Genomic DNA, 11,402 nt, shown 5'->3' with positions numbered 1-11,402 from the left:
CCGAGAGGGAAGCGGGGGTGGGGGTTGGGGCACTGATCCCCGCCACCCTGCCTGCGGTCTCCCAGGGCTGACAGCGGAACCGACCTGGATTTATCCTGTTCCATTGATCTGTGTCCCTCCACACGGTTCCACCTTGACTCCTGGCAGCGCTGGGCTCCTTCCCTGTGCAGACCTGAAGCCGGCCTCCCTCACCCAGGCCCTCTCCTCCCTCACCCCCCAGGGAGGGGGCATCAGCGCCCGTCAGATCCGGACCCCGTGCCCGGGGCTCTCCCAGGGCTGTCGGGGGGGCCGGAGGTGGATTCCCTGTTTGGAATTCAGCCTCGGTGGGTGTTTCCTCCCTGCGATTTCCAGGACCATTCCTCATCTATGGCTTTGGATTCTGACCATCGAGGGGAGCTGACCCATCAGTGTAAGTGTCCAGCAGACAGTTTCCAAGAACACACCCCAGTAAATCCTACCCCAAGTTTGGGGTGGTTTCCAAACCTCTTCAACTATATATGCCAAGACTGAGTACACTGTGAGCCACATTAAACGCCACTCCTCCCTGCAGTTGGAGCATTCTGAGTGTTCTAGCAGCTCAGGCAGGATAAGCAGGTCTCTAAGCATCCCTGAACAAAGTACACCTTCCCTTCTCGCCCAGGAGATGTATCCACGATCCCAGAGGGCTTCTCAGAGCAATCTCCCACCTGACACGTTCCTCTCACCACTAACAAGTGCCGTCTGCACGTCTGCCTGCCGCCAACACCCAGCTTCATTACCATCACCTCCCACAGAAGGAGCCCCGCCCTCCCCCCACCCCAGCTTCCCAAAGCCCTGAACTGCCCTGGCGCTGGGCACTTACACTTGGGTGCTCTCTCCCGGACCCCCACCCCCTCGCCCTATTTTTCCTTGCCCTATGGGACTCAGGAGACATGTCACCAACTTCCCGATGTGACTGCGGCTCCTAGACTATCCTAGGTGTGGGCTGTCCTGCTTTTCCGAGTGTCCCCACAGCTAACACCGAGCCCTCCAGAGAGCAGAGGCTCGGTGTACGTCTGCGGATGAACTGAGAAGGTGAGCAGGGATCCTATTGATTCAGGTTGACTTTCTCCTCCTTTCTTAACTGAGCCAGACAAATCCAGGTTATACACACATAATTATAATTTTATAGACTGACAGAAGAAAAGGGATAAGGAGCCAATAATTAACTATCTTTCACTTTTACTTCTCTCTCTCTTGACCCCACCGACTTTAGTGCTGATCACTCTCACATTTCCAAGTAAATTTCTATTCCAGTGCGGTGTTATCTACTTTGGCATCGCGAAGTATGATGGAAGCTTTCCCAATTTGTTTTACAAAATAGCAAAACTCAGTCTTGAGCTGCATAAGTACCAATACATGCATAATCAATATCATTCACAAACCAAGATACTGAAGCTTATTAAATATTATTATTAATATACAGAAATCTGTTGCATCTTATACACTAACAAAGGAGCATCAGAAAGAGAAATTAAGGAAACAATCCCATTTACCATCACATCAAAGAGAATAAAAATATCTAGTACTAAAGCTAGCTAAGGAGACCAAAGACCTGTACTCCAATAACTACAAGACACTGATGCGAGAAGCTGAAGATGACACCAACAGATGGAAAGATACACCGTGTTCTTGGATTGGAAGAATCAGTGTTGTTGACCATAGAACCCAGTGGCCGTAATACCCAAGGCAATCTACAGATTCAAAGCAATCCCTGTCAAAATAACAATGGCATTTTTCTCAGAACCAGAACCAATAACTTAAAAAAGTGTACGGAAAAAGAAAAGAACCCCAATAGCTAAAACAATCTTGAGAATGAAGAACAGAGCGGGAGGAATCATGCTCCCTGACTTTAGACTATATTACAGAGCTGTAGTAATCAAAACAGTGCGGCACTGGCCCCCAAACAGACACACAGATCAATGGAACAGGATAAAGAGGCGAGAAGAAAACCCGCACACTTACCGTCAATTAATCTACAACAAAGGGAGCAAGGATATTGAATGGAGAAAAGACAGTCTCTTCAATAAGTGGTTCTGGGAAAACTGGACAGCTACCTGTCAAAGAACGAACTTAGAACATTCTCTAACACCATACACATAAATAAACTCAAGATAGATTAAAGATCTACATTCAAGACTGGATACTATAATACTCCTAGAGGAAAACATAGGCAGAACCCTCTCTGACGTAAATTACAGCAATAACGTTTTCGATCCATCTCCTAAAACAAAGGAAATAAAAGGAAAAATAAACAGCGGGGACCTAATTATACTTAAAAGCTTCTGCACAGCAAAGGAATCCACTGACTAAATAAAAAAACAACCTACAGAAGGGGAGAAAATATTTGCAAATGATACAACTGACAAGGGAGCAATAACCACCGTTTATAGACAGCTCATACAATTCAACATCAAAAAGACAAATGACCCAACTAAAAACGGGCAGAACAACAGAATAGACATCTGTCCAAAGAGGAAATGCAGGTGGCCAGCAGGCACGTGAAAAGATGCTCAGTGTAACTAATCATCAGGGAAATGCAAATCAAAACCACAATGAGATATCACCGCATACCTGTCAGAATGGCTACCTTCAAAAAGAACGCAAAGAGCAAATGTTGGCGAAGATGTGGAGAAAAGGGATCCCTCCTACACTGTTGGTGCGGATGTAAATTGGTGTGGCCATTGTGGAAAACAGTATGCCGTTTCTCAAGAAACTAAAAAGAGAACCGCCAAGTGACCCAGCAATTCCATTCCTGGGTATATATCTCAAAAAAAAAAAAGATACTAATTTGAAAAGATACACGCACCCAATATTCATAGCAGCGTTATCTACAATTGCCAAGATGTGGAAGGAACCTAAATGTCCATCAGCAGATGAATGGATACACACAAAGACACACACACACACACACACAAACACACATATGGAATACTAGTCAGCCATAAAAAACAAAATTTTGCCGTTTGCAGCAACATGGATGGACTTGGAGGACATTATGCTAAGTGAAATAAATCAGACAGAGAAAGACAAATAATGTATGATATCAGTTTATACGTGGACTCTAAAAAATATAACAAACTAGTGACTATAACAAAGAAGCAGACTCATAGAGAACAAACTAGTGATTACCAGGGGGGAGGGGGGAGGGGCAATATAGGGGTGAGGGAGCGGGAGGTCCAAACTATTCGGTGTAAGCAAGGTTCAAGAACGTATTGCACAACAAGGGGTATATAACCAATATTTTCTCAGAACTGTAAATGAAATGTAATCTTTAAAAAAACTGTATAATAAAATAAAGTATATTGATATTTATTAAAACGAATAACATCTGAAGCATCACTAAGGGAAATGAAGATGAATTTCCATATCATTGTAGAGAACAGGAGCCCAGAGATGCTGTACACCGTGTTCCCCCCACCGGCCCGGGCCCTCACTACCTAAAAGGCTGACTGCTTGCTCTTCAGACACACAGTGAAGAGTCAGCCTCACTTCCTGCCCGGCGGGAGAAGCTGCCGGACAGGGGCCTAGAAGGAGCCCAGCTGCAAGTCTGCTTCAGGCCCCCTCTTCCTCATCACTCACTCGCTCTTCAGACAGGGATGGGAAAGAACTGGGACCCCTTCTATTGACCCTGAGGAAATGTTCCAGGACTTGCAGCTTGCTGGTCTCCGTGTAGGCCCGGGGACCCCACAGGAACTCGTAGCGAGCGGGATCGCTGTTGGCCACCTGCCGGTACTCCACGTACCCCTCCTGCACCCACACGTTGGTGATGAGTTCCCTGGGCTCCCCGTAGATGAAGTGCTCCCTCCCAGCACACAGCCCCATCTTGCTAAGTGCTCGCCAGACTGCCTCCTCAGGAGCAAAGTCGCCCTCCAGGACAATCACACCCAGAAGTATCACCAGGAGGCCAGTGTTGGGCATGCTCTGCCCGTCGTCCTGCATGCCATCGTAGGTGAGGCCCAGGGTGGGGACAAGGACATACAAGTGCTCCCTGGGGTCCACCTCCTTCACATCCACCCCAAAGACCAGCTGCAGACACTCAGAGGCTTGGCTCAAGACCACAGGGAAGTGGTCCTGGTCATCTCTGAGGACCGCATTCAGCATTTCCTCTTTTGAGGTCGGCTGCTTTGTGCGGTACTTGTGGAGCAGGAAGCCCATCAGTTCAGCCATCATCAAATGTAATGCATCTTGGAGCCGGGACTCGGCATCTGCCGGGTCCTGCCCGGAGCTGGGCCCCTCCTCACCTTGGCTTCTGAGGCCATTGTCTTCCGACTGGCTCCATGGAGGGGCTGCCATGGCTGTGGGGGAGGGGCAGACACCCTGAGGGCTCTGCGTGGGACTGGGTGTCCCAGAATCAGCCGCCTCCTCGCCAGTGCCCAGGAACAGGACTGAGTAGGAAAACGACGAGGAGGAGGAGGAGGGAGACAACGGGGATGCGCCGCCCTCTTCCTCCTCCTCCTCCTCCTCCTCCTCGTCCTCCTCCTCCACCCAAATGTCCTGCTCATCCATGGAACCCTCAGCCTCTCTTGGGTCCTGAAAGTCGGCTTCAGTGTGGTGGAGGTCACGCATCTGAACGGGAGGCACGGTGAGTGGTGTCGGGCAGCTGAGTGGAGCGAGGCCAGGGGTGACAGATGGGGACCCACGGGCCTGGGGAAGAAAGGGAGTGTCAGCGGCCCGGGCTGAGAAACCCACCCTGTGGGGCTCTGACAAAGGCCACTTACAGGTCTCCTCTCCAGGGGTGCCCTCGGCCTCACAGGGGCTCTCCTCCTGGTGGATGGTCTTCTGTGAACCTGACGGGGGAAGTGAGGCGGCTCCTCAGGGTGCAGCCGGCACAGCCCGAGGCTTTGGGGGCGACAGGGGGTGGGTGGAGTGGACGTTGGCGTCGTGGGGTCCCCTCTGTTCCGGGAGCCCCCGGGCACACACTCAGGGCCCACACCTCACCTTCAGTCCTGGCACTGCCGGCCTCCTGTGCTCTGTGACCCGAGGACACGTGTCTCAGACCTAGGCCTTCACCTCCCGGTGTCTGGAGCCCCTGGGAGAGAAAGGAGGGGAGACCTGGGGTCTACACTGTGGCACAGCCCTGGACCCGCGTGCTGGCAGCAGGCCTGGGCTCTGGCAGGTTCCCACTCTTCTAGGGTGGGAGGTCCTCTCCGCGCTAACTCAGGGTCCTCACCGTGACTCCAAGCGGGACCTGGGATTCTGCGCTCCAACCACCTGAGGGCCCCGTCCTGATAGTAAGTCCCCGGTCTCTCTGAGCCCTGGATGCGGAAGTCAGGACACACCACGTGTGCTCATCCCGCCTGGGGGCCTCCCAGGGCTGACAGCAGGGGCAGGATCGGTTGCGTCCCCTCTATTCTGGGGTTTATGGTCCCCTCACTCCTCCCTCAGGGTCCTCCCCTTGACTCCTGGCAGGAGCTGAGATTTCCCCCTCAGCCCACCTAAGGCCCCGCCCGTCATTCCGGGATGCCAGTCCTTCGGGGACCCGCATTTCCGGAACTGCTGCCCGAGGTCCTCCCGCCCCATGGTCTCCCAGGACTGGGTCTGTTCTGGGGTCCAGGGTCCCTGAATGCTAACTCGCGGTCGTCACCTTCACTCCCAGGCGACCCTGAGATTCTCTCCTCCGCAGACATGAGGCCCCCGCCCTTTCACTATGTCCCCAGTCTGTCTGAGACTCGGATGCGGAAGTCAGGACAAACCACGTGGGCCTGTCCTCCCCTCGGGCCGCCGGACGGCTGAAAGCAAGGGCGCCTTTCTGTGGGGTGGCCACTTTTCTGGGTTCAGGGGCCCCTCCTTCCTCCTTCAGGGTCCTCACTTTGACTCAGGCGGCATGTAGCCTCCCCTTGGAACCCCCGAGGCCCCGCCCCTCATCCCAGGACCCCAATCCCTCTGAGGCCCGGATGGCAAGAAATGCCGCCGGTGCTCACCCTGCCCCAAGGCCTCCAAGCCCCAACACTGTCCCGGGGTGCAGGAATCCTCCGTTCTCCCTCGGGGTCCTCACTTTGACTCAGGCGGCATGTGGTCTCCCCTCTGGCCACCCCAATCCCGACCCCTCATCCCAGGACCCCAGTCCCTCTGAGGCCCGGATGTCAGGAAATGCCGCCGGTGCTCACCCTGCCCCAAGGCCTCCAAGCCCCAACACTGTCCCGGGGTGCAGGAATCCTCCGTTGTCCCTCGGGGTCCTCACTTTGACTCAGGCAGCATGTAGCCTCCACTTGGAACCCCCGAAGCCCCGCCCCTCATCCCAGGACCCCAATCCCTCTGAGGCCCGGATGGGGAGAAATGCCGCCGGTGCTCACCCTGCCCCAAGGCCTCCAAGCCCCAACACTGTCCCGGGGTGCAGGAATCCTCCGTTGTCCCTCGGGGTCCTCACTTTGACTCTGGCAGCATGTAGCCTCCACTTGGAACCCCCGAAGCCCCGCCCCTCATCCGAGGACCCCATTCCCTCCGAGACTCGGATGTCAGGATGTCAGGGCCCCACGAGTGCTCATCACACCCAGGCCCTCCCCGGGCTGACAGCAGGGGCGGGATCTGTGGGGCCACTTCTGTCCTCCTGCAGGGTCCTCAGCTTTAGCCCTGGTGGGTCCTGGGACGCCCCCTTGTTGACCCGAGCCCACACCCTCACACCAAGGCCCTCACTGCCCAGAGACCCCCAGGGGAGTCTGTGGACTCACATCAGGCCACCAAGCCCAGGGCTTCCCAGGACCTTGGAGGCCAGGGGCTGAGATGGATTCCCCGGGAGTCCCTCAGCCCTCCCTCTGCTCCCCACCTGGGCTCCAGACTGGGCCTGGGCCCCTCCCTCTGCCCACCTCAGTTTACTCCCCTTGGACCCAGGCCCCTCCACAGCCTGGACCCCCGAGCGGGAAGCGGGGTTGGGGGTTGTGGCACTGATCCCCGCAACCCTGTCTGCGGTCTCCCAGGACTGACAGCGGAACCGACCTGGATTCCCTGCAACCCGAGTCCCTCCACACGGTTCCACCTTGACTCCTGGCAGTCCTGGGCTCCTTCCCTGTGCAGACCTGAAGCTGGCCTCCCTCACCCAGGCCCTCACCTCTCTCACCCCCCAGGGAGGGGGCATCAGCGTCCGTCAGATCCGGACCCCATGCCCGGGGGTCTTCCAGGGCTGTCTGGAGGGGCCTGAGGTGGATTCCCGGGGGCCTCAGTCTCCTGTGTCCTTACCTTGACTCCTGACAGGACCTGGGAGCCGCCCTCAGTCCACCGGAGATTTAGCCCCTGAGACCATCTCTCTGACTGCCAGAGTTCGCTGAGGAGGTGGGGGCGGGGTTGTGCTCAGCCTCATAGCACCGCCCGTGGTCCTCCAGGATTCGTGCTTGGGGCCGTTTCATTTGCAGGGACCCTCCGTCATGTGGTCGTTGGACCCTCTGTCCTCACCCAGGAGAGTCCTCACCCACCGTTCTCAGACAGAGGGTGCAGTCCCAGCAAAGATGCTGGAGGGCACCTTCCTGCCCGTGACCGTGACCGTGGGGGAGCAGATTGTAACGCACATTCTGTCGGGGGCTCCTGGCCCGCCAGCCTGACTTCGGAGAAGGTCTGTTCTGCAAGGTTTCTTCTCTACCTGCAGGAAGCTAAGCAGTGGGTTTTGGGGAGGCCCTGCTGTTTTGAGTTTATCTAACTTTACATTGTCTAGTGCAATAGTTGTTGTTTTCTGAACCCTTATTTCTAGTAAACAATACATTTTATATCTCTCCCAAGCATATTTTTAGAATATATATTTGTGTATGTGTGTGTATATATTAAGGTAATTTCATGAAAGAATACCCGCCCTTACTTTCTGTGGGTCCCTCGTCATTCTATTTTTCATCTATTCTTTACATTCTCTAATAATTTTTGGCTGACCTGTCCTCACCCACTAAAGGTAGTTTCAGATGGCTGTAGATAGCACAGATTCCAGAATCATATGCCTCAGTCAGCACCATCTTTCCTGCTGTCTGATATTTCCCCAGGGCTACTGGCATGTGTGGTGTGAGAGCCTGGCTCAGATGTGTGCGGTGAAGCAGGAAAGAAGCTGAAGCATTTCCCCTACCCGTCCTGCCATCTGCATCTGTGCAGCCCACAGCATCCCCCCACTTCCCTGCTGCTCCCCACTCCCCCACCACAAACACAAGGACCATCTCCCCATAGTCAGCAGTCTCCCGTAAGGCTTTCTCATGCTTTGTTGTTTGGATTTTGTTGTTGGTTCCCCCCCCCCCCGCTTTTTCCTATAGTTTTCCAGGTTTAATTTGGGGAGCAGATGTCAGCAGTCTGAGCTTGACTGTCATTTTGGTAGCTACAGAGAAGGCACTAAATCTGTATATCACTTAAGCAGAACTGGTGTATTGTGGTCCCCATCGATGAGTATGATACACTGCTCCATTTATTTGGGACTTCTGCTACCTGAATCCATCAGTAAACTTGCATAGTTTACTTGTATTCTGATATGTATTTATATAGCTATATAAAACTATGTAGTCATATATTATCTGGATTATATATATATATATATATATATATAAAATACACGTTATTATACATCATTATACAATTTTATGTATAGTTACATGGATCTTGTTCGTTTTCATCAGGCTGCTTCATAGGTAATTTTTGGATCTTGTTGCTGTTTTGAATGGGGTCTTTTCTGTTACATGTTCTAATTAGTTAGTATTAGTTGTGTGACAGAACTCTGTATTTTGCTATAATGATCTTCCTTACACTAGGTGAAGTCTCATTCGCTTGAATATCCAATGTGCCTACTGCTTTGAGTTTTTAAAATAGATGACCAGATTGTTAGCCAACACTGTCTCTTTTCAATATTTATACATCTTATTCATGTGACATCCACAGCTCTGGCTTTGTGTTCCAGTACAGTTGTGAATGGTAGAAGTGAGAATATTTATCTCTGTGTAGTTCTTGACTAATGGGAATGCTTCTAATAGTTCACATGTAAGTATGTGTTTATTGTCTATTTTAGGAAATGGAAGTTCTTTCTCATCTTAGTTTGAACTCATCCTGAATTCCTTTAAAAGACTTTCTTAACCCATTGGTGTGATCAAATTTAAAAAAAATTTCCCCTGATTTGTTAGCATAGGAATTACCATTGAAGACATTTTCAAATATTAAATCATATTTTCATTCCTCAGACACAGAGTGTTGGTTTAATTCACTGACTTGTTGAATGTGCTATTTATTTAGGATATTTGCTGTTTGAATGAACTTGGTGCATGCATTCTTTCTGTGGTATGCTCACATCTAGTTTTTTTAAATTATTTTTATTGAAGTACGGTCAGTTACAATATGTCAATTTCTGATGTACAGCATAATGCCCCAGTCATGCATATATATGCATATGTATACACACACACACACACACACACACACACACACATTTATTTTTGAATGATAGCTAGCCTGGGAGAAAGAGTTGAACAATTGTGCGTCTTTTCACGTGTTTGGAAGAGTTGGCATAAGATGGTGATGAGTGTGCCCTGACCATTTGGTAGAACTGGTCTCCAAAAACTACCTGTCCTGGAACATTTGATGGTGACTTGAGCTTTAAATACAGTTTCAGTTTGTATTTTGGGGGTAAGGTTTTCTATTGCTGTATGGGTAACTTGGTCACTTTTTTTCCTGAAGAGTGATGACTTAGGATTTCAAGTTTAATTACATGATAGTTATAAAGAAATGTTTTCTTACAGGAAGATTAAAACATATACAATAGCAGAGAGAATACAAAATAAACCCAATATACCTATCACTGAGCATGAAATACCTTAAATACGTGGCAACCTGGCTCCAGTTATTTCCCCACGTAGCCCACATCTCAGTCTCTGGAATAATGGGACACAGACCCAAGACATCACATCATTTTATGTCTAAATATTTCAATATGCATTTCTAAAAGATAAGGACTTCTTTTTAATAAACCATAGACCCAATACAATTACCACTTCAAAAAATTAAATGTCATTCATATCACCAGATGTCCAGTTTTTTTCACATGTACCTGGGAGCCTTATATGTTTTCAGAAACTTGAATTGGTGTCCAAATATGGTCCACACCTTGTGGTTATTCATTATGTTCCTCAAGTCTTAAAAATCTGTGAATTCCTTTCACGTCACCTCTTTTTCCTTAAATTTCTTTTGGTAGGAAAAAAAACAGGTCTCGTGTTCTGTCCAGTACCTCATAGTGCAGATCTTAGTGAAAGTAACATTTCGGTGCCCTTTAACATGTCTTCCAGCCTCTTGTATTTCGTTAAAGTAGTGATTATAGGTATAAGCTTGATCGGACTGAGGTGCTTGTGTGTTTGTTTTATTGTTGCTGTTTTACAAGACCACTCCATAGGTGATGCTGTGTACTTCCAGTAGGAGGGACAATAGTGTCTGGTTGTCTCTCTCTGTGCTGATGCTGGCAGTCATTGATGATCATCACCTTTACCCACAAATCCATTATGGCGTTGCTGAATGGCAATGCTCTCATTCTCTCTTTCTCTCTTGCTTTGTTTATTAGCTGAAAAACTTCTATATGTAGAAACTTTTCCTTGACCACATTCACCATTGGGTTATACTGAGGGAAAGGTATCACATATTTGTCGTGTTGGCTTATAATATTTAAATCTCCTCTGCATTTGTATTTTGTACAATTTATTTAACTTATATTGTTTGCTTTTTTCATTAATAATTGGGCATATTTTCAAAAAAAATTCTACTTCATGAGTATTTTGAAAGAACTGGCTTTTGTTATTCAGCTCTACTGTTTTCCGTTTCACTATTTCTGCATTTATATTCATTATTTCTTACCTTCTAATTCTATGTATTTCCCTCTGAGTATCACTTGGGCTGTATCACACAGATGGTTTTATATAGCTTTGTATGTATTGCTTAAGTTTTTGACAAGTTGAAGCTATCACTATTATTTAGTTATTAGACTTTTTTCAACATACGTACAAAAACTAAAGTGAGTTAAATGATTATTTTTATGTATTCATTTATTTATTTTTATTAAGGCATTGCTTAAACAGAAGTTTTAGGTTCACAGCAAAATTGAGAGGAAAGTACGGAGATTTCCCATGTAGCCCCAGCTCCCACACATGCATAGCCTTCCCCAATATCAACATCCCACACCCAAGTGGTACATTTGCTACAACTGATCAACCTATACTGAAACCTCATAAAGAGTCAAAGGTAATGGTTGACATTCAGGTTCACTCTGATGTTGTATATTCTGTGGGTTTGCGCAAATGTATGACATGTACCCATCATTATCGTATCACACAGAGCACTTTCACTGCCCTACAAGTTCTTTGTGCTCAGCCTATTCATCTCCCCCCCAACCCCGCCTCAACTCCTGACAGCACTGATTTTTCTTTTCCCAAAGACTCCATAGTTTTACC

General features: G+C 49.1%; 1 protein-coding gene across 1 annotated transcript; it reads right to left on the bottom strand.

The window, feature by feature from the left end:
* Window positions 1-3,573: 3,573 nt before the first annotated feature.
* Window positions 3,574-5,541, bottom strand: LOC140691799 (melanoma-associated antigen 8-like). Its single transcript, XM_072955934.1, has 2 exons — window positions 5,457-5,541; window positions 3,574-4,406 (listed from the first exon to the last, which is right to left on the bottom strand). Exons 1-2 carry the CDS (start codon window positions 5,539-5,541, stop codon window positions 3,574-3,576), a joined length of 918 nt encoding a protein of 305 aa, XP_072812035.1.
* Between the last annotated feature and the right edge of the window lie 5,861 nt (window positions 5,542-11,402).

The sequence above is a fragment of the Vicugna pacos genome, chromosome X (genome assembly GCF_048564905.1).
Source record: "Vicugna pacos chromosome X, VicPac4, whole genome shotgun sequence".
NCBI lineage: Eukaryota > Metazoa > Chordata > Mammalia > Artiodactyla > Camelidae > Vicugna > Vicugna pacos.
The sequence above is the reverse complement of the archived record's forward strand: the minus strand, read 5'-3'. Positions and strand labels throughout refer to the sequence as shown.

What these genes read in the sequence shown, in the direction of transcription:
- LOC140691799 (XM_072955934.1), bottom strand. Translation starts at nt 5,541, where the DNA reads ATGGGGCGGGAGGACCTCGGGCAGCAGTTCCGGAAATGCGGGTCCCCG. An exon ending in AATGACGGGCGGGGCCTTAG is followed by an intron (nt 4,407 to 5,456) that starts GTGGGCTGAGGG and finishes TTTCCTACTCAG; the next exon opens with TCCTGTTCCTGGGCACTGGC.